General features: G+C 41.9%; 1 protein-coding gene across 6 annotated transcripts in view; it reads left to right on the forward strand.

Moving 5' to 3' along the window:
- SLC23A2 (solute carrier family 23 member 2) overlaps positions 1-21,098 on the forward strand; it is a 57,267-nt gene extending 36,169 nt beyond the window's left edge. For all 6 annotated transcript variants that reach the window (XM_054180943.1, XM_054180942.1, XM_054180944.1 and 3 more), the window contains 11 exons: positions 2,037-2,125; positions 3,652-3,722; positions 4,873-5,054; positions 7,978-8,098; positions 8,832-8,988; positions 10,536-10,683; positions 11,231-11,336; positions 14,401-14,530; positions 14,672-14,809; positions 15,788-15,883; positions 16,427-21,098. In XM_054180943.1, the coding sequence (XP_054036918.1) occupies positions 2,037-2,125; positions 3,652-3,722; positions 4,873-5,054; positions 7,978-8,098; positions 8,832-8,988; positions 10,536-10,683; positions 11,231-11,336; positions 14,401-14,530; positions 14,672-14,809; positions 15,788-15,883; positions 16,427-16,659 (1,471 nt within the window). In that variant the 3' untranslated portion in view covers positions 16,660-21,098. The remainder of the gene's footprint in view (positions 1-2,036; positions 2,126-3,651; positions 3,723-4,872; positions 5,055-7,977; positions 8,099-8,831; positions 8,989-10,535; positions 10,684-11,230; positions 11,337-14,400; positions 14,531-14,671; positions 14,810-15,787; positions 15,884-16,426) is intronic.
- The last annotated feature ends 1,832 nt before the right edge of the window (positions 21,099-22,930 follow it).

The following is a 22,930-nucleotide window of genomic DNA, read 5'->3' on the forward strand; positions in this document are numbered from 1 at the left end:
TTGCCGTGCCCATCGCTGCATTGTCTAAGCATTCTTACATCTGTGTGAAACGTTAAGATAATGAAGACATTTCCAGATGAATTTAGCTGCATAAAAAGCTCTGTCTTCACAGGGGCTTGGGCCAAAATTGAGCAACTTCTCAATTTAGACGTGAAATTCAAATGATATCCCAATCATAAGCTGGTGGTATTTTACCCAGCTGGTAACGAATGCCTGGCTTAGCAATCGGAAAGGTGTTTCGTAAGTCACGTCCCAAACCGCTGCCGTCTCTTCAGAAGGAGACTGATCATAGTTGGCTGGTTTTGAGTAATAAGTTTAAAAAAAACAACCAACCAAACAAAAAAAAAAAAAAAAACAAAAAACACAAACCCCAACTTTTTCTTTCTGCTTAGGAAAAAAAAAAAAAAAGAAAAGCAATATTTACTGGCCCTTTTGGTAAATATTCCAGGTTAACTGTCTCATGTAAAGGTTGAGCGGATAGCTAAGCGAGCCGTGCTAAGATCTCATTATGCGGTATTTATGCAGGGTTTTTTACGTGGTACAAACCCCACAATCCGGGCCTAAGTCTCAGTACAACTGACTTCGTCACCGGAGGATGTTTTTGCAATGTATATTTACAAAAACACTGGCGGAGGGGGACAGAGTAGTGTGTAGGTGGGATAGAGGAGTAACAGCTTGTTACAGGTATTGCATATTTTGCCATGGGCACCAGCTTGCTCAGTTGCTTAACGAACCTTGAAAAATAAGGTGAATCATTCACTGGTAGCTACCAGCCCATTTCTTGACCAAAGATAAAGCTTTGATTTTTGCTTGAAGAAACTTAGAAGGGAATTGCATGCCAGTCGGCTGTGCTCAGGCGGCTCACGTATTTTATAAAGTTTGACTTTCTAATGCAGTTTTCAGTGTTTGCAGTAGGTGGGTCAGGTTTTGTGATTGCTCATGGCCCAAACTCCTTTCCAAAGGTAGTTCAACTCTGCTGACTTCCTGCCTGGCAACTTTACAGCTGCTGTTAGTAACATGCTTCTGGTTTGATCTTTTTTGTGTTAAGCATGTATAGGATATATATTTTTTTTTTCCCCCCCTTCTTCGTGCCTTTTCTGATCTTTATCTGAGTTTGCTGCAGCTCGTTCTTTTTCCTTTGCTGGTGCTTGCACTGGCGTCGAGGCACTTCATTGCAGCTGTAAAACAACCATAAACACGGTGCGGTACCTAGAGCCGCATGAGCAATTAAGTGTTCCACATGTTACAGGTTGAGGTTTGCTATTAAAGAGAATCTTATTACAATCCATTAATGATGGTATTTATAGAATAGTTCAAAATGCATCTTCTCCGTAGTTAAGTAACATCTGGATATTTGCGATGTTATGCAAGCCACGGTTGATTCAATAAATACGTAGTTTGTGCTGGTAGGTGCTCTTTAGATCGTAAACCTTTTGGGAAGTGTAAACACCAATGCTAAGAATGTCATCTTGAAATTCTTGCAGTGTTGGTATTTATTGTCGGTAGCTACCTGGAACATCTAATCAGCTCCTATCAACCTAATAGTTATTTACACATACACTTAAAGATGAATGTATAAATGAGTGTACTTCGAGTCATGCAGAGGGAAGGTATTGAGTATGCAGACTGCATACTGCTCTGTCAAAGAGCTTTTTTTAATGTGGCAGGACGGTAAAAGCTGCGTGTTCAGCAGTCTGGCTGGTGCTTGTGTCAGAACGTGCATCTGTATCCTTGTGCTGCTGTGTCAAAACCTTAAATCGGTGTCTGGTACCTGCGTGCCTGTATCCGGTAATTATCTGTTAGAGGTGTTGTATTAATAACTTCACGCAGGTAGTGTCTTCTGTTAGATCTTTGGTTTGTGAAGTCTTAGTATTTCTGTGGCTGTTCTTTTTAATAAATTCTCGTATTTCACATTTTTAATACCCTCCAATAAAGGATGGTTTTGAGGATGAGTAACCGCCTAACTGCAATTGATATCCTGGCACAGGACCGTAACACCGAGAAATGTCAGCATCTCTTCTCTCCCTTTCCACCAGGTTACCCTTGTTTCAAGCGAGTGCTTTTGCATTCCTGGCACCTGCTAGAGCAATACTCTCCCTGGAGAAGTGGAAATGTAATAATACAGGTAATTGTCATTTATGCTTGTTCAGGTTTAAGTGACGAATGACCCGGATCCCATACAGTGCAACTGCCAAACTGTTTAATATGGAAACTGGAAGTAACGAGCGGAGAATATGAAAAATTCTCTCCTTTTACAATGTTAAAACTTTGTGCCTTGGAAAAAGATTCCTGAAAATGCCTTTGTGGAATTCTGTTTCTGGTTTGGTTTGGGTTTTTTTTTTTTTTTTTTTAAATATAAAAGAAGTTGACAAAAGAAATCTAGCAGTAAAATTACAAAATTCTTTTGTTAACAATGTAGAAAAAGGCAGAAGGATTCCGCAAATGTTCCTTTCCGGTGTTTGGAAATCGCGAGTCCAATCGAGTCCTTTTAAGTTGAGTGGTAGGAGGTTTAAGCAATGTTCAGCGTCACCTCAAGACCAGTATTTTTCCCTGTTTAACTCATACCTGGCAGGTTTTGCAGAGCAAGCTTTGACGATATTTGGATCTTCATTTTCACTTTTTCTTTGCTAACATCGTCATCCTGAAACGTTTTGAATTTATTTAGAGTGAAAACATGCAGTAAAACTGGTTGGGTTGGGGGCTTTTGCATTAACTTAGGTTATAAAACTGAAGTGGAAACAGCTCTGGCAGTTTTCTTTTTAACGGGGTGTGGTTATTCAGTAATAAGGCTGTGGGCAGTGCAGGACAGCAGTATAGAGAAGCAGGCTGCTTGCTTCTAACTCAAGTTCTTCCCGGGGGTCCTTTTGATTCTCTAATCATTTATATTATTTATGTGTTTATACATCTCTCTTGATTAGCTTGCAACCATCTAATTAGTTTTCCTGATGGTTTTTTCTATAGAAAACTTAGCTTCGAGCATTCACATTTTCTCCCCGGGGAAGTCAGATTTAGCTACTGGGAAATAGCACGTGGGTTTCAGTGCCCAAGAGATAAAGGCAAACTACGGTGTGCTCTAGCAGCGCTAGCTGTGCCGGATATTTCTGTGCACCAGAATGTGCCTGTATCCTAATACTCACCTTGGTGAAAGAAAACACTGTCTGATAAGCTTCGATGACCAAGCAATTTTTTCCACTACTTCAGCTTTTCAAAAAGAGCCTTTGCTGCATCTTTCTCTTGAACCTTTTAACCTTCAAAAGGTGTCAAATGGGGTTGTTACCACGGGTCAGTTCATCATTCAGTGAGTGACCTAAATTCGTGACAACAAATGTTGGAGTATTTGGTTCCTAGTGTGCAGTTGAGTAATTCTCCATTCATCCGTTTATTGGAGTGGGATAAAGAATCCCTAATTGACCTTTCTTTCTGAAAGTTATGATTTTTTTCCACTTTGGTACGGTGGGTAAGATTAGTGGTTAGCTCTTGGGGAATGTGAGCATGTTATTACTTGATTTGTAGGATTGCAGAACTTTTGCTCTGTGTAAATCAAAGCTCATCTGTCAGACACAGCTTAAGGAGAGATTTATTTTGTATTACATGATGGGAAAGTGTCTGAGAAATAAATAACTGTGTTTTTTCTCTTCTTCTTTTTGTAAGATATAACAGTTACAAACGGAACAACAGAACTGCTTCACACTGAGCACATCTGGTATCCCAGAATACGAGAGGTAATGTAGGAGTAGTCTTTAGCTGTTGATCTGTCCGATTCCAGTTAAGTTTCTCACCTAACCATCTGTGTCTTCTTGTCTTTAAGTTGGTAACTACTTCTTCCACTGCGATTTTCATTTGAATGTATCCCTTTACTCATGTCATGGAAGTCTTCATCTTTTCAGCTTGTTCATTGCTGGACAGCAAACACAAGGAGTTAGTTACCACATGCCAAAAGGCGCGCAGTAAAACGCACAAGCGAGAGGAATACTCTTCTTGTAACGCATTGCGATTTGTACTCGCTGGTAGCAGTTCAGCTGCTACCAGACCACTTGCCTGCTGTCCCTCTGTTCAGTAGGCTGTCCCGTGGAAGGTAATACGCAGTTAGCAAATCTGGTTCATCCCTAGGTCTCTTAAGTTGGTGACTATTCTAATAAGACGTTAATTCTCTCAAGAGACTTGCTGAAATAGATCAAACTCCTTCTCCACTCGCAGCACTGCAGTCTGAACTTCGTCATGCTCTGCAGCGCCCAGGATGAGGGTTGTGCCCAGGCATCACACTAGAGTGGTAGATAGCGTAGTCCAAATTAAGGCGTGTGTCATGGAATTTATCTCCCATCCCGTTGCTTTGGGCTGCAAACTTTTTCTTAATTAAAAACAACCCCTCTCTCTTCCCCATGTTCAAACCATAGCTACATCCTGCCAAGAGCCCTGCAGCCAAGAGGGCTGACAGTCTCCTGAGACCACAACGCTGCTCTATACCAGCTTCTAAGGAGCACTTGTGAACAATGCAGCATACACTCTGCCCCTAGGAGCTAGGAGCATCACCTCCGTGGCGCCACCAACCCTTGCCGGTTCGATCTGAGAGCTTAAAGGTTAGCCTGGAACCCAGGTCTCCTGTCTGACAGTGTGATGTGCTATCCACACAACTACCAGACTGGCCCACTGGTCTGTTGTGTAATAGTTTTGTGGAGAAAACCATAAGTGTTATGCTTAAGCAATAAGTCACTTAAACATAATGCGCTGTTTTATGACGAAAAATTTGCTGAGTTCTTCTGTGTCACTGAATTCTTTTAACTGCAGTTTGTAATCCAGAGCAGAAAAAGAAATGTTTTGGGTTTGCTTGTAAGATTGGACTGAACTGTCTCTTTCCCGTTCTTGTCTGTTCAGATCCAAGGTGCTATTATCATGTCCTCCTTGATCGAAGTGGTGATTGGTTTGCTTGGCCTTCCTGGTGCCCTGTTGCGATACATTGGACCTCTGACCATCACGCCAACTGTTGCTCTCATCGGCCTCTCCGGTTTCCAAGCTGCTGGAGAAAGAGCAGGCAAACACTGGGGTATCGCTATGTTGTAAGTACTCCTGGATGTTCTTGGCTTAGGCCAGGGGGTCCCAGTTGGTAAATGATCACGCAGGAATTTTGGAGTACCAGGGAAAAACCAGTCTGCTGGGCTACCCAAGGTAGCGTTGCAGTGCTCCTAGCGTGGAGAAATCCTGCGTGTGGGAATGTCAGTGGGTCTGGATAGGGTCAGCTGGGAATGTGGGAAAAAGGACAGCAGCAACTGGAAGAAGAGGAGGAAGGAAAGGACAAGAGCTGAAAGTGAGGTGTGGAGAATGGGGAGTTCTATAAAACAATAGTTGGTCTATTGGCTGGGTTGGCCGATAGTTGGCCGTTGGCTGGGTCTAATTCAGTGCTATAGAAAAGATGATTTAGCAAAACACCAGAGCGATTAGCGAACAATTTGTATTTCTGTTTTTATGATGCTTTTGTGTATGTTTCTTACTCTGCAAGAGCATATTGCGGAATAATGTTGCAAATACCATTGGTAGTAGTGGTCTGTTTATCGCTGTTACTGGCTTGCCTACCTATAGCCAAGAGCCATTTGTACGACGACAGAGATCATGTGTGTTTTCCTGAATGCCACCAGTCCATGAGGCATAAGTAGACAGGTTTCCATAGAGAAAACAAAAAGGCTTTTAGAGTGAATTTCAGGGCATGGTGCGTGTGCTTCAGTACGTATAGATGCCAGGGAAATTAAAGAATTGAGGTTAGTGGTATGAAAGGGAGTAAGTGAGAAAAAGGAGACGAAGAGAAGACAGAAGCTTCCTGTTGTGAAATGCTGTGGATAACCAGCCAAATAAGGATGGAAACCACGTTTTGGGGAGAAGAAAATTGGCTGAAGCAGTTGCTATATTCAACGTGTAGCGACCAACTTTGTGCTGGCTCTGGAAGCGGAAGGAATGACTTGATGAGATCAGATTCTGATCTGACTAATCTGTTTGCACAGTACTTTGAACATGTAAAGTATTCTGTAAGTGCAGCTTATCGTTAAAAGGGCTGCTTAATTCTCTTTTATCTTGGATGTTAGCATCATGAATATTTTTGTAATTCTATTATGTTAAACAGCTGACCCAAAGGAACATTTTATTTTCCTGTAAAACAAATTCTATGCAAGTTGGGACTAACGTTAAATCAATCAAGCAGACCTTTGGTGAATTGGACATGGAAACGCGTAATTAAAGTTGACGTTTTGCAGATGGAAAAAAAAAAAATCTATTTAGGAGCAGGATTTAAATATTACCCAGTCAATAAGTATTTCTGGCTTCTGCCGTGCAAAAATGTGCACTAGATTGTTGAAAATCACTCCATAGCCATCTTGAGCCACTCAAAAGTGACTTGATCTCTACAAGATGTGGCCCTTGAAATTGTCTGTGTGTATAAAAATACTGTATTGCTATCTAGCACAGCAAAATAATACCTGTGTAGGAGCTATTATCCTCTGTTAGCTCCAGATGCTATTTGACAAAATTGTCAGTTTCCCAAACAGTTTTCTGACCTCGCTAGTTCTGTGGGTGCCAGGATGAAAGAATTTATTCCATAAAACACATCACATCGTGATCTGTAAAAAGGGAAATTATTCCTGAATTGGGCTTTGCCTGTGGATCTGGTGAGCTAAACTGTTTCTTTGGGCACTTAAAGATTTGGTAGTATTTTACAGAGTGGCGGTAAGCCCCCCTGCCACATACTCAATATAATATTATTTACAATAATATAATATTATTACATTATTTACAACTCCGTGCTAAATAAATCAAAATACAAAGCCGCCTGGCCTCAGGGCTAGTGTGGCAGGGTGGCTGCTGGCGGGCAGCGGAGCCCACCTTGCCATAATGGACTTTGGGAGAGATGCCAAAATGTTTCCTGAAGGCAAGGAAAAGGTGCCTTTATCGTGCGACTCTAGGGGAGGGTAAAGGCTATAAGTGACACCCTTCTCCTGCAGAGCTCTTTGTTCCTGGAGGCTGAGGGAGAATAAAGCTCTGTTTTGTTTCTTACGGACCGAAACTGATCTTGGACAGAGAAGGGAGGGAAGCATAAAATCTGCCTTTTTAAGTCAGCTGATAAAAACATAATCTCAAATTTCAGAAAAGCTTTCCTCCTTCAGACAGCTTCGCTCTTTGTGTAGCCAAAACCCGTTTCGCTATAAAAGGCTATTTCAGAATTGAGCAACCTGCCCTGGCTTTTTATTTTTCATCGCAGTGGATACTTATTTTAGCTGGAGAGTTGAATTAACTTTTAACATATAGAGGAGCTTAGCAGTTTTAACGAGGGAGAAGAATGAGTAATATTTGAGGCACCTAAAAACTAATAAGCCGGGTTACTGGTGAACTGCAGTTGAACGGAGTCTTGGTTTTTGGGGCTCTGTTCTGCTTGATTTACAGCTGTTCAGTCAAAGATGCACGTACACAAAAAAAAAAATTGGATTCTTAAGAATTGAAGAAAGCATTTCCCTTAACAGAAATTTTCCAAGCACTTCCGAGTTTTATGCAAGTTTTGAAATGTAAAAAATACTGTATGCTGGCCTCCAGTTTTTCCTGTTTCTTCCCATTTGCTAGCAGCAACCTGCGCGCTTCGTATGTGGCGCAGACCTGGGGGTGCAGGGGGTTAGAGTTGGAGTCGAAAAGAAGCGAACAGCGCAGCGTAGCTCTTTGCTGAGGGCTGCTCGCCTCTGAACGGCTTTCTTCAGTCTGATTCATTGTCCTGGTTTCATTTACCCGTTTGCTGCTGGCTATTTTTGCGACACTTTAGAATACAAACTATGTTGTTTTGACTTAATGTATTCTCTTATGATGCCTTGCCTTGTGCTAAATTTAAAATGTACATTTATATTTTGTGTCTGGAGAGCCTGAACAGGTTTGTGCTGGGAAGGATTTTTAATATACTGGTGCTAATGATACGTCTCTCTTGTCCCTCCCTCCTCCTCCTTTTCTTCTCAGGACTATTTTCCTCGTATTGTTGTTTTCTCAGTATGCCAGGAACGTCAAATTTCCCTTACCCATTTACAAATCTAAGAAAGGATGGACAGCATACAGGCTGCAACTTTTCAAGATGTTCCCTGTGAGTAGTTGAACTTGTTCTTCAGTTGGCAAATGAACCCCTAATTTGTGCTTTGTTGGTTTTTTTTTTCCTTCTTGGTTTTATTTTTCTTAATAATACAGTAGATCAGAAAGGTGAGATAAAAGTTAAATGGGCTTATGGGAAACTTAACTAAATGGGTCATTTGCCACAGGAAATAGCCTCATATTGTAGTCTTGCCAGACCCCATTCTGGTATCCTGATGAAGATCCCGGTGGTCTCTGATGAAGAGAGCTGGGGTGCTGAAGATCATGGAGGGGAGGGAAGGGGGTAGAGAAGAAGGTACGTTTATGCATGCAGTGAAAAGCTTAAACTGAGCCTTCCAAAAAGGGATGGTGAGATCGTTATCTTCTAGTTTCCTGAAAGCAATACTCAGTTCCCCATGAAAGACTTCTTTTTATTTCTCTGGTAAAGTTGAGACTAACTAATTCACTAGTTTGTTTAAGTGCCTATTTGGAGACATTCCCATTTGTTAGGGGAGAGAAGAGGCTCGTTCTAATTGAAAAGCTTTTGTAACAGCACCTTTCTTGGGGGCTGGGGGGGGAACACCTTACTGATCTATTACAGGATTTGCTGCTTGTTCAGACTTAAAATATCACTTAAGATCACACTCAGATATAAGTGTAATAGATATTCTGTGCAGGAACTGTTTGCTCTTGATGTATATTGCCAATGATAGTTTATTTTAAACAGCTCTCTCTCTCTTCTTTCGCAGATTATTTTAGCTATTTTGGTGTCATGGTTGCTTTGCTTCATCTTCACTGTGACGGACGTCTTTCCCCCTGACAGTTCGAAGTACGGCTTCTATGCTCGCACAGACGCCCGACGGGGAGTGCTACTGGTAGCTCCGTGGTTCAAGGTTCCATATCCTTGTAAGTATGTCTGGTTTTAAAGGCTCTTTTTCTAATAATATGCCTGTGAGTGTCATTTCTGTTGTTTTCAGAAGTGTTGCTTTTTTTCTCTCAGTACTGTATTCCGATGCGCTTTAATGTGCACTGACCTAAAGACGTTGCAGGTGGGGATAGTGGGTTTTTTCTTGTTTTCCTCTTTAATTTGATACCTTACGGTCTCACCCAGGAAAGCCCGTCTCAGAAACTCGAATTTGTAAAAGACGCTGGCAGGGTTTATCTAAGTAACTCTTGACTTCTAATAACAAACATAGCGTGACTGTATATATAACGTGGATTTTCAGAGAATGGTTGATTTATCTGTACTTGTCCATACTGTAGTCAACTGCTGTTAATGTTATACAATAACAAGGATGTGTTATTACAACTCCTGTAGAGCTACTGAAGTCATTGATAGTTGTTTTCTAAAGAGTCAGCAGCGTGCGGAGTTTTTTACAGCTTCATGCTCTTCCCTGCCCCAAACACACCCGTTCTTTGAGCTAGTACAGCTGTTACCAACTGTAGAAAAATGTCCTGACTTGCAGAAACAGCATTGGAACCAGGCCGATGGGCAAGTCAGAGGATGCCAGTCCATACTTATCAAAGGACAAAAAAGTATTTACACGAGAACACGAAACACTTTACATGACATCTTAAATATCTGTATTCTTTTCTGAACACCTTTAAGTTTAAAGGCTTCTAAAGGCACAACTGGTTCGTGCTTGTGCTGCTCAGAAATCAACGGGGTAATAATAGAATAATATTCTACTGGAATAAAATAACACAAATTGTTAGGAATAGCACTACGTTGTCACGAGGCAGCTTCATTGTGGTTTTTCCATATGCTTTGGTTCTGATTAGGTCTTAAAATAAGCCACTTCTAAAGCAGGGCTTGTAAGATGTGTGATAGAAGCTTTTGGGAAAGACGGGAAAACTTCTCCACCCTGATTAGACCTTTCTCGTTTGTGAAGCCTTGTTCATTCACGTTTGTGTGACTAAAAGTCCCTTTTGTTGCGAGAGGCTCATCTATTTCAAAGAGATAAAAGCGTCGAGGCAATTGCTGTGGAAAACCTGCCAAGCTTTTCTTTAGGCTTAAATTAATCTTATTTTCTCTTCTACGAAAATTTGGAATCGAGAGGTGTTTGTGCAATGATCGTAGCTGGTTGTTGGCCGTTCTCTTCAGTAGACTCAACTTGCAACCAAAGACTGAGTTTTCAGCACAGTAATAATTAAGTGGCTTTCACCTCGCTGATCAGAGTTGTTTTTTCACAAGCAGTAGTTCAAATTCCTTCCTTCTGAACAGGAGGAATTTTTTTGGTGGGGTTTAGGGTTTTTTGGGTTTTTTCCAAGCATGATCAAAGCAGTCGCTTAGGCGGTTTTTCCTTTGCTCCTTTCATCTACTTGAACTTGCCAGACTGTGTTACTGTGAAGGGAGTTTGCCGATTCCATTAAAGATGAATAAATTGCTGTATGTTTTGAGATCTGAATTGTTTTCTGTGGCACGAGAGATTTCAGTTTTCTTTTCTTCACAGTTCAGTGGGGACTGCCAACAATTTCAGCCGCTGGAGTAATAGGAATGCTCAGCGCTGTTGTTGCTAGCATTATTGAATCAATAGGAGATTACTATGCCTGTGCCAGGTTGTCTTGCGCTCCTCCTCCACCTATTCATGCAATAAACAGGTACGTCCAAAAAAAAGTATTTTTCAGTGTCTTAAGCTACTGCGTTCTTTTTCTTTTTCTTTTTTTCTCAGGATAAGACAGGAATGTGTTCTGAGATTAAATGTTACAATTTGGTGAAAAACAAGGGCCAAGGATCTGAAATATAAGCCGCAACCGTCGTGTTGAATTATTTTGTTGCAGTTGTAGCATTGGAAACCTAGTCCAATGTAGTACCGTGTCAGTAGAGCCAGAACTCTACATCGGTTCTGGAATCGGGGTGGCTAGTCAAATTCATCTGAAATGCAATTTTAGCAGTAAAGAAGAGCTCTACGTTTGACATGAATTATTTTGTAATTTCCTCGGTTTAAGAACGTAGGTAGGTAAGATATAGAAAACAGAGCTCAAGTTGGTTTTCAGGTGTGTTGGAGTTTGAAACATGAGTTATAATAATTCATGTGGGACAGATGCGTTAACAGGCACGAGCATGAGATGCAGTCTTAAAACCCCGTCTGAAGTGAGCCTACATGAATACGAGTTTGACTCTTTTTTTTTTGTTCGTGATTTACAGAGGGATTTTTATCGAGGGTCTCTCCTGTGTTCTGGATGGAGTATTTGGGACAGGGAATGGATCCACTTCTTCCAGCCCTAACATTGGTGTCTTGGGCATCACGAAGGTAGGTAGTTTACCTTGATCACTCAGTGATTGGTGTATTTTGTCTCCTCTGGTGGATGGCTTGTGCCATTTTCATGTTTCACAGCGTGATCCTCTTCCAAGAAACCATACTACGTAGTACTACTTTGTGCTGCCAAACTTTACACAGCATTCCGAATTTACACAACTTGTCTGTACCAGCCATTGTCTAATGGAAATGCATTCTAGATAAGACCTCAAAAATCTTATTTTTATTCAGAGTAAAGGGCAGTTAGAAAACCTACTTAAATCAGATGATGCTACATAAGGTATCCCTTTGAAAACCAACAAGGCATTCCAGGGCTCTGGGGTGTTTTGAGTTGAGACATAAACACTATAAACTGTATAAAAATCGATAGTCTTTTGGATGTCTTGGTTCTGCAAGCATCACTAGAGATCTGACTATTTTTAATGTCTTGCTTGAACGCACAATGAAATGCAACTTGAGGTCCTTGGTTTTTATCTACGTCTGTACTAGGACGTTACGCTGACACAGCTAGAACAGGAGCTGCAGTCAAGGTAACTTCAAAGTTAAAGGTACCTTAAATATTTGTTTCTGTCATGATAGGTTTTTAAAGCACAGAGCACGCTTGGGGGATTACGTAGTTTTTGGGGTGTTGCTCAGCAAAATATATAAGCACTTGAGGAATTCCTTTGTTCACATGCGGAGCTGGACATGCGCTTGAATGCCTTGCTGAACTGGGAGACCTTGGACTGCAGATAGATTTGCTTGATATTGTTAATTTAACCTTGTTAAGAAATATCAACAAAATGGGTAGGAGTAATTGAGGTTGTAAATACATAGGTCTTGTTGCGTATTTCGCTTGGAAGCTATAAATCTCTTTAATGCGTACAAGCTAGAAAATGTATGCTCTCCACTTACAACAACTCATCCCTCTGACTTAATCCCATATAGATGATGAATTTATCTTCAGCCATTTTTTTTTTTCTGCACAAAGGATGATTCTGTTTGGGTTTAGGGTGGAATATAAATACTAATAGCACCATCTGCTGTCTGTATAAGTCTTCCATTCAGTTGCTGATGGAAATTTCCTAGAAGAAATTGCGGTTAGAAAAATCCTTAAAGAAATCCTTATTCTGTTCTGCTTCATTTCTGTTGTTACTTTGTAGGAGTTGATATGAATTAACAGCACTTTTTTTTTTATTAACAGTCCACAGAAGTGCGTGTACGTTTTGCTTTGGTACAGTGACAAATGAATGTTAAACTGGCAGCTGTTACAGAGAACAGAGTTAACTACAGTTAGGTCTGTTCAGAGCACGTGATGGAAGAGAGAATATGCTTTATCCAGAATGGCACAGCTGGATGGCTGTGCGCCAGTGTTTTGTCTTGTTTTCCTGTCTGCGTACTCACTCCTAAAAACCTAATAGTTTTTTCGACTTCAAACTATATCAAAATAGATTTTTGGCGTGTAGGTACTCTGCTGTTGATTTGGGAGAGGAAATCTTTAGTCCTGGTGATCCTGTTACACCAGTACAACATTTGAAAAGGCATTTCCCTCCCTTGACGTCAGTATATGATGATGCTTAAAGTTTCGATTTGAGGCTTCAGCTGGATGTAAATACCACAAAGTCTTTGAGCTGGTCTGTGAGTAAGTTTTATTTGATGAGAGGAGAACCAATTAACTCTGATTAGTTGGGACAAAAGTACAGGCAGCTTATGCCATACTGTTGATGAAGAAATGGATACTCCAGTAAGGTACTGGGTACCAGATCACGCACTCCAAAACAATCACATAGAGTGGATGTACGAGTGCCTGGGAATAAATATGTAGTTTGATCTAATCGCCGACCAGGATGCTTTCAGTAGCTTTCAAAAGGAGCTTAATTTGTTTGCCTTGTAGTGATTGAGCATTTACATAAACAAATGTCGCTATCGTACAGATTTTTTTAAAGAATCTGCCTGTTTCGTGCAGGAAGATAATTTTTGAGCAAGATGTTGGTAGTCCTAAGGAAATGAATATTTTCATAAAAAATAGAGTAAGGTGCGAGCTAACTTCCGTTGTTATTCTAGGGAACACCCTAATTTAGTGGTCTAGCTTCTGTTTGTAGGTCAGCACGCCTCAGCCAACAGTTCAGCAGTGAAGAATATGGGGGAAAGAAGTACTTGGACCCTTACTACCTACTGTATCATTTTTTCTCATGCCACTCATTTAGCTCAGTCACACGTGATTAACAAATTAATACCTACTTCTCTTTGAAGCTTGGTACTGTGTAACAGGAGACCTACAAAGGGCTTTGCTAAAAATCACTGTAGCAGTGTAACGGGGGGGGTGGGGGGGGAGGTTGTCCCTGGTGCACCTCTTACGCAAGTGTAACGTTATTAAAATATTGACCATTCGGCTGGATATTAAAATATCGACCATATCGACTCAACTGCCACCACAACGTAGAATCAGAGAAATACTGCCCGAGGTTGAAACGCTTAAAATAAAAATGGGAAGGAAGTGCAGGCACTCGGTTTCAGAGCGTTAGCGCAGCCGTCATTTGCACATGAAGTGAATTCAGCTCTGATCTCAGAGGCATGTTATAAAATCACTTGATAATCTCTGTCTAGAAAGCCTGCATCTCCTTCAGGTGAACTATGTGGTAGGTAACTAATACATATATTCTTGTTAAAAGGGCAGCAACACATGGATTATTTTTTTTTTTTTTCCCCCCCGTTTGCGTTACAATTGATCCGTTTGCCCTCTCTCCTAGGTATGGTCGGTTTGTTTTCTTTATTGTAGATGCGACTGCGCCACATTTCATGGTTAATTGTGGCTATAGCAGTTACAGATGGTTTTAAAGACGTCTTAATGTTAACAAAACCAAAATCAAATGAAGTTTTCTTAAAATTGGAGTGCAGCCATGTTACAGCTGAGCCTTCCGAGACATTTGTAAAGGCTCTGCAGCCTGTGTTTTAACACCAAAAAAACAGACGCACGGAAGCTTGAAAAGAAGTTTTAAATGCAAAAGAGAATAATAAAATCAAATGCAAGGCAGTGAAGTTGGACTAAGGGTGTCCTTTCCTTTTTGTTCTCCTGCAGGTTGGGAGTCGCAGGGTTATTCAGTATGGGGCAGCCTTCATGCTCCTGCTTGGGATGGTTGGCAAGTTCAGTGCTCTCTTTGCGTCGCTGCCTGACCCCGTGCTCGGTGCCCTCTTCTGCACTCTCTTTGGTAACGTATGTTTTTTAGCTCTTCTTTGCGTACTGTGTGGTTATATCTTTTTACTCTAGCGCTGTGTTTATGTGTATGGCGCTGGGTTTTCTAAAGAAAAAGACTTACATAAAAGCTGAGACTTGTTTTATTTTTATTTAGGGATGATTACAGCTGTGGGTCTGTCTAACCTCCAGTTCATAGATTTGAATTCTTCTCGTAACCTGTTTGTGCTTGGATTTTCCATTTTCTTTGGACTTGTCCTTCCAAGCTATCTCAAACAAAATCCACTGGTCACAGGTACGTCTTTCTGCTCATTTGCATGAAGCATACTTTTAACTTGTACTCACAGGCAAAGTACATCTAAGTACAAAGTAGTGTAAAAAGTAAATAAGTGCAAAAACAAAGTATTATAGAGACAATAAATGCTCCAGATAAGAAAGCAGGTGTGTTCCGAGAATTGATTGAGATGTTGAGACCTGAATTGCATGTTTCAGTGGGATACGTCCGAAACTGCTGTGTTTTCTCTGGGTATTATTGTAAAGCAGTGAAAGGAGGCAGTTGCCAATAAAGACTACAAGGGTCAAGGAACAAGGGGAAATACCAAAGTATATCAAGAGCTTGGAAGCTAGGAATTTGTTTGGAGTTCTGAAATTTTTTGTCGCTGCGGAGATGTGCTCTGGATCTCAATTTTAGTGAACTCAGTTTCAGACTGTTAGCCAAATTACAGGTTTGGTGAATTCACGGAGAAGGTTTTCTGTTGTAATGCTATCTTCTCCATAGTGGTTGTGACAGTGTACGTCAGCAAAGGAAGATCATTCAGGCAGAGGTGGTGATATATTAATACAGTGTTCTTCCGTGAATTGGTGCTTGGAGTCTTGCCCCTTTAAAAAGTAAAGGTTTATAAAAGGAATTTTTTCAGTCCACATGATTTTACATTATGAACGTTTCTCCTCTTCCCTTTCGTAGTTTTCTACTTAGTTTAAACCAAGCAGTTGTGTCTGCAGTTGAAACTAAAATGGCGTTTCATTATGTTTTTATAAGCAACTGAAAGTTCATGGAGTTATGTTTTGGGAGAGAAGGGGTCCCCATGGTGAACTCCATTAGTTGGAAGTTGTTCTGCATCTATTTACACGTGGTTTTAAGAGTCCTGTTTAAGCAAATTCCTCAGTGAACTCAGTAGAAAGTTTTCCCGGTTGACCTGCGTGTGAATCAGTAGGCTGTGTATATGTATGATAAAAATTGAAATTCTAAATATTTTTTTTTCTGTTCTTCCAGGAATAGCGGGCATTGATCAAGTATTAAACGTTCTTCTCACCACAGCCATGTTTGTCGGTGGCTGCGTTGCGTTCATTTTGGATAACACCATTCCAGGTCGGCATGTGAACTTGTCATTTTATCTGAAATAATAAGCGCCTTTCTGAACGAAGGTAGCACGGTGTTTCCTGGAGGCGGGAGATGAGGAAGAAATCGCTGCTTTTGTCGTTGACTTCTTTCACGCCAAGAGCGGGCGTGCCTTGAGAAAGCTTTGAATCTTTTTCAGGTTACGGTCTCCGTCCTATCAAACCTACAAAATAGCTGATAAAAATCAAACCAGAATAGCTGTCTTCAGAAGACAGAGTAAAAATATTTTAAGATCCAAACCTGCTTCCATTCATTGGAGAGCAAAAACTTGCCTCGACTTTGAGTTACAAAACAGATAATAGCCATTTCCAATAAACATTTTATTCCCCCCCCCCCTTCCAGCCTCTTTAAGGGGTCTGGAAGAACTTCCCAGCGCTTTGCTGAACGTGGTGTCTGAGGCTTGGGATTTTCTTTCTTCTCTTAACCTCCACTACCTGCATGTGTGTTTACATAAAGATATTCACGTATGTCTTTCTTTTTTTTTCCCCCTTTTTCTTTTATTTTGACTTCTAGGCAGCCCTGAAGAAAGGGGAATACGGAAGTGGAAGAAAGGGGTTGGTAAAGGAAGCAAGTCACTGGACGGCATGGAAACGTACGATTTGCCTTTTGGCATGAACTTTATTAAAAAATACAGGTGTTTCAGCTTCCTGCCCATCAGCCCTACCTTCATGGGTTACACGTGGAAAGGCTTCAGGAAAAGCAGTAACTGCAGGAGTTCAGATGAAGACTCGGAAGCTACAGTATAGCCTTAGCTGAAATTATATTATCTAGTTGTAGTAAGAGATGTATTTGCAGTTTCTTGCTGATTAAGAAGCATTAAAATATATGTTTTGTATATCTGCATTTAAATTCTGGAACCAGAGCTGAGACGAATTTAAAAAAAACAAACAAAAAAAACAAAAAAAAAGCTTTCCTGTTGTGGGTGGTGGTAGCCAGATCTAGTGTCTCTGGGTCAAATTTGCAAATGCTCCTCTGTTTGATTTTCAAAAGCTATAGATGCCTGTGCGCCTAAGTCCGTTTATTTTAAATGGGGCTCAGGTTCTGGAAGTATGTAGGTGCTATTGAAAAATGTTACTTTTTAGGGTTGATTTTATTTAAGTCGTTGATGCTGGCATTTTTGGCGCGTTCATTGCTGGCAATGTTATTACGCCAGAAAATTTGAGTCCTGTAAAAAGGAGGTGGGGCGCGGGGCAGGGCGGGGGGAAGGAAAAAAAATTTACTTCTAGTCACGTCAAATCCCATATATATTGTTTTCTACTCACCGATTTGCACATTCCGTATTTTCAGCCCCCTGGAAACCCGACTCAGTTGATACTGGCAAATCATGAGAGTATGTTTTTGAATTACCGATAGTTCAGTCAGATGTCCAGTGTTAAGACAGAAAGTTTCTGTGATAACTTTGCCGATGAAAATGATAACCGACTTCTGGTAGCTTAGTGCTGTAGAAGGAACCACTCGTGTCATGTCAGTTCACGTTTCTAAACGTTCGCTTTTTCTGCCTGGCATTTAACCACCTAATTTATAGTGTCCAGGTGCAGGTTTTCCTTAAAGGGACACGTGTAGCTTGAGTTTTACAGAGATGGGAAGCTTTTAACTTCCAGATGGGACCCAATAACAGTTTTTACAGTGCAATGCCTGCATCCAGCAAGACGTTTCCTGAAGAAAAATGCTAATTTGTTGAGCAGTTCTAAGCGATTAACGTAGGTATACGTGCAGCTTTCCCTGCAGGGAAAGCCACGCGGTCAAAACGCTGCCGGCGTTCGCTGGTTTGGATCTGTGCGGAATTTTCTTGATCGGCTATCAAGAGCCGATGCTGCCCGCGAGCAGCTTACGTTGTCGTTGCCTCTTTTTCTTCTCTCTTGGTGGGGCTTCTGCAAAAGCTCGTTACTGCCGCGGAGGTGATCTGGAACGGCAGAGACACTACATTTGACGGTCCTCATCCACTGGGTGGTTTAACGGGTATTGGGTCCAATCAGGGCACCATTCAGATTTTTTTTTTTTTTTTTCCTGGAATAGTCTCAGCTCTGACGTTACGTGGGTGTTCATGCTCATCATGCATTCATAATTAAAAGTTTTATTCATGTTTAATGTTCTTACTATTGCAAGTTAGTTTTAGACTTCAGTGTGGCCCCAAAAGCATTTTTAAGCTGTGGAGATCATCAGGGAAATGTAGTGTAATGTAATTTCAAGGCCAGTATGCTCTACGGTGCTTGCATTTTGTATTCCTGGAAAAAACATAACAGTAGATCCTGTAAATTCACTAATATATTTATGAAAGTTTGACTACTGGACAGGAGCGCAGGAACTCTGTTTTCTCTGAGTCTGCTTCCAGGTGAATTTGTTCTTGGTTGTCGAAGCATGGAAGGGTTGGGGTGGGGAGGGCAAGGAAGGAGCTTAACAGATCAGTACTGAATAGTGTAGAGTCGCGATGATTCCATTGATATCGTTCTCAGCATGCCATGGCTGTTCCCAGAAACTATTTTATACCGCTTTTTCCATAACAAAGCATGTGTTTGTTCCCGCTTCAGGGAACTTTCAGTAGTTTGCAGTCTCAGTGTCATTTGGACTATCTTGAAAGCTGGTCAGAAGAGTTATTGTGTAGTAGACAAGGTTAGTTTGCCTGTGAAACAAAGTAATTTTTATCATTTTAAAATTTTTCCTCTTCAGGTAGTGAGGTGTTAGATTTCCACGTCCACTTGCAGGTAGTTTGAGTGCGGAGACCTCTAATCAGTGGCATGAAGCTTCCAAATTTCCCGATTTTGTGTGCAACCAAAGACGTGTGGGAGACATGGGGGAGTTAAATATATATATATCTATGTAAAAGGAAAATAAAAAAGAAAAAGCCACCTATGTATGGTGGTTATAATTATGTAAAATGCCAAAGGTGGTTATCTTGTAAATGTTGCGAAAGGGAGGCAAAGGTTTTTTATTTAGAGCAGTGCCACCTCGGAAATCTGGAAGTGTCGAGTCCAGCGATGCCGCTGGGCACGGCAGGGACACTTGTGTCCTAAGGCTTTTCCAACCTCTCCCCCCAAATGTTCTCTTGATGACTTCAGTGCTTACGCAGTCAAGAGACGAGGCGATGAGAAATAGCATTTGTCTTCTCTCACCTTTGGCTGAGGTAAAGCTGTGCGTGGTCTGTGTTGCCTTCGCTCGAGAATTCCCAAGGCGCTTCAGCCAAATTACAGGGCAACGGATCCAAGGGTATTTTTTTTCTTCTCCCCGGAGCAGAACACCACCCCTTTCTTGCAGTGTAGGAAAGACTATGCGAATAGGTGATGTCCAGTTACTCTGTTTAACAGTTGGATTTAATTCTTTTTGTGACATCGGGTCCTACCGTGCCGATCCTGTTGACTGGCTGAGAGAAGTACGGTGGTGTTTAGCCGGCACGTTTGCTTTTCTAGCCACTTACCTTGGTAACACTAAAAGAAGTCGTCGTAGTTAGCAGTCATTTTTGTAACCAAGTTTATCTGTGTAACGGCTCTCTCAATCTTACTGCGAGCACGAATGGTTAGCGATGAGCCTCAGTTTTGCAGAGGAGACCTGCCGAAGCACCTGTGATGTCTAGCCAAGGGTTACGATGGAGTCGTGGCAGTACCTTGAAGGCAGAGGAGGGCACGCAGCCGCTGCGCCCACGCTGTTGCTGGTAAAGTGCACGTCTCCCCGGCGCTGAGAGGTGAGCAAAGGACGGAGCTGGTGCTCCCCTTTCTCTTTTCGATGCACCTGAAACCATCCCTGAGCTGCCAGTCGAAGAAGATGCCTTGCTTTTCTTTGTGAGGGAGATAACTCCGAATTGCCCCTGGTTTGGGGCAGTCGTGGCAGGCGATCGTGGACCTTGAAATCCTTCTCCCGCCTCTGCTTTTCTGCCCTGGTGGTGTAGTGGCCGTTGGTGTGGTGTAGTGGCAGTGGCGAGGTGCCCTGGCCGCGGGGGGAGCACGGCGCGCAGCCAGAGCCACCGGCAGATGTGTTGCAGAGGATTAACTTGCGGTTTTGCAAAAGCATCGAAATGCTTCGTGTTTGCTGGTTAGGTCCAGGCTTTGGTGCGTTAAGAGTGGCTGGATATAGAAATCCAACTGTCAATGCAATACTGTATTTTTTCCTCTATTGGTTATAGCCTGCCTTTCAAAGAGCTAAACTAAACGAAACCACGCAGGGAAGACGATGCCTGAGAGATGAGTTTAAGAGGCGACGACATGTTTCAACCAAACTTTAGGACAGAAGGGCAAATATTCATGGTAGAAATATCATTTTGTCATATCAAAGATGGTATGCAAAACAAAATAACTTGGGACTTTTGTAATTGATATTCTATTGTTTGGGGATTTTTTTAGGTTAAATTAAGAATTCCTGCAAACATGTCGAAACACGTTTTCTAAAGCAAATACTTGCAAATTATACCTATAGAAATTTAGGTTTCATAGCTAACAGCTATGAGTGATTAACGTTGTCATGTTAGAGTGCGTTGGCGGAGGAACTTAAATCAGGTGCCTCGCTCAGAAAGTTTCAAACTTTAAACCCAGAATTTGCTTTATCGCCTTTTAATACTGACTTTAAATATGGCAACTTGGTTTGTACATGAATATTGCAGTATTTTATTTCCATATATTAAAAATAACATTTCCACTCAGGATAACGATCGCCGTTTTCCTGGGAGGGAGTGGTATGATTGTCATGACAATGTCATGTGATGGTAGAATTTCTTCATTGACGAATCTATAGTAGTTGTGTATACTTTATTTACCCATGTTTATGTTCCTACCAAAAACTAAAGGGTTTCTTTATTATTCATCTCCCTACTGAGATCTTGGTACTCCCGATGCAGAATTGGCGCTTGCAAACTGAAAACCCTCAGTACTATTTATACCACAAGGAGCATCAGTGAGTGCGACCCGTCGTTTATAGCGTGGCACCCTTAACCAAAATGGTTGAAAACGGCATCATTTGTGGTATAAACAGCACTCCAGGCACACCTGGTTTGAAATCGCCGGCTTCTAGTGGTTTGCGTGAGCCGTTGGATGCTTACGCGCAATCTAAACCAACCTGTGCTTAACATAACTTGTATATCGATGTAGAAAATGCATGTGTGACAGACCAGCACGACCTACGGTGTTTCTTTTACGTGGCCTTCTTAAACCAAAAGCGACTTTTTTTTTTTTTTAATTTTTTTTTTCTTCTCTTTTTTTAAGGCGGGGGGGGAAGGGCGGGAAGTGGTGGGTCACTTTTTTTTTTTTTTTTTTTTTTTTTTTTTCTGAAAATGTCCCACTTGGTGCATGTTTTTTAGTATTTCCTGAGGCTGATGGCCTGGGTGGCCGGGGTGGGGGTGACAGGTCCTCTATGCTCTCGCCTTTGTAGAGCTGCGATCGGTCATTGCGGTGTCGGAGGAGGCCACGAGTTTCCAGCGTTTTCGCTTCTGCCCATGAGTCTCGACATAGACAGCTTAGTGCTGGGCTGCTTTTCCGTACTGGGGATCCGTCTTCAGAGCCATCCCGAATATTCCTGTCTAGTTCTAATTTGACTGTGCCTGTGCGTTGTCATCCGTACATATTGATATGATATATTTAGAATTGCCTTGTGTACTATCTGGCATTTACTACATCCTTCCAGGTAAATCATCTTGCTGCCAGTCCAAATTATTGTACTTTGTCTGTTTATAACAACCTTTGGCGTTAACAAACTATTGACTGTTCTTAGGCAGTGGGGATAATTTTTTTATTTTTTTCCTTCCCCCCCCGCCCCCCATGACTTTCTGTGACTGACTTTGGCTGTAAAACTATTTTGTTAAACCGCAAGAGGGGGTTTGTTTTGTTTTGTGTTTTTTGTTTTTTTTTCTTTTTTTGGTTTTGTTCTGAGATGTGTAATTCTTTTATGGAGGTTTGTTTTTGTTTTTTTTTTTTTTAATTTCATGGTTGGTTTTTTTTTTCTAACATTGCTTCATTAAACAATTAAATATTTAAAAATGTAATATTTGGACCAGATGTTGTGAATAATAGTAGATAAAGCTATTTTATTCTGTATTTTTAAAGCTGTTCAGTATAAATAAACGCGGGCATAGATGCAACCTGGCAGCGTGGTGTTACACTTCCTTTTGAGTGTCTCCTTCAAAGGAACGTTGACGGTTTTGGGAATCCAGGTTTGATGGTTTTGGGAATCCAGGTGATGCAAAGACCAGGCATCTCTTTGCAGCCAGTGCCACCCAGAAATATAACCCCCAGCCGCCTTCCCGACCCTTCCAGCTCTCAGCCCACGGCTCGTACCACGAAGACGCGTTAAATTCCCGTGATTTATTTGGAAGAGGCAGTGCTTGCGGTCCCTGCCTCTCCTTTGCTGGCTGGCCCTGCTTTCGGTTGAGGCAGCTCCCAACCTCTCGGGCAGCCAAGGGACAGCAAAACTCCCTGAAAAAGCAATTGCAGGGGCAGCACCAATGTGTTTCTGGGCAATATCCGCGCAGCAAAACTGAAGTGACTGATTTCCTAATTAAAATGTGGAAAAAATGCAGCCATCGCGTTCTCAGAATCCACTGAGCAGAGGCTTTGAGTCCAATTAAGAACAGGAGCAGCAAGAGCTACCAGCAGAGAAATAACCTCTGGTTTAGGGTAAAATCATAGAATGTGTTGGGTTGGAAGGGACCTTAAAGCCCACCCAGTGCCACCCCCTGCCCTGGGCAGGGACACCTCCCACCAGCCCAGGTTGCTCCAAGCCCCGGCCAACCTGGCCTTGAACCCCTCCAGGGATGGGGCAGCCACAGCTTCTCTGGGCAACCTGGGCCAGGGGCTCACCACCCTCACAGCAAACAATTTCTTCCCCAGATCTCATCTCAGTCTCCCCTCTGTCAGTGTAAAACCCTTCCCCCTCGTCCCATGGCTCCCCTCCCTGCTCCAGAGTCCCTCCCCAGCTTTCCTGGAGACCCTTTAGGGACTGGAAGGGGCTCCAAGGTCTCCCTGGAGCCTTCTCTTCTCCAGGCTGAACCCCCCCAGCTCTCTCAGCCTGTCCCCACAGCAGAGGGGCTCCAGCCCTGCC

The sequence above is a fragment of the Rissa tridactyla genome, chromosome 20 (genome assembly GCF_028500815.1).
Source record: "Rissa tridactyla isolate bRisTri1 chromosome 20, bRisTri1.patW.cur.20221130, whole genome shotgun sequence".
Lineage (NCBI taxonomy): Eukaryota > Metazoa > Chordata > Aves > Charadriiformes > Laridae > Rissa > Rissa tridactyla.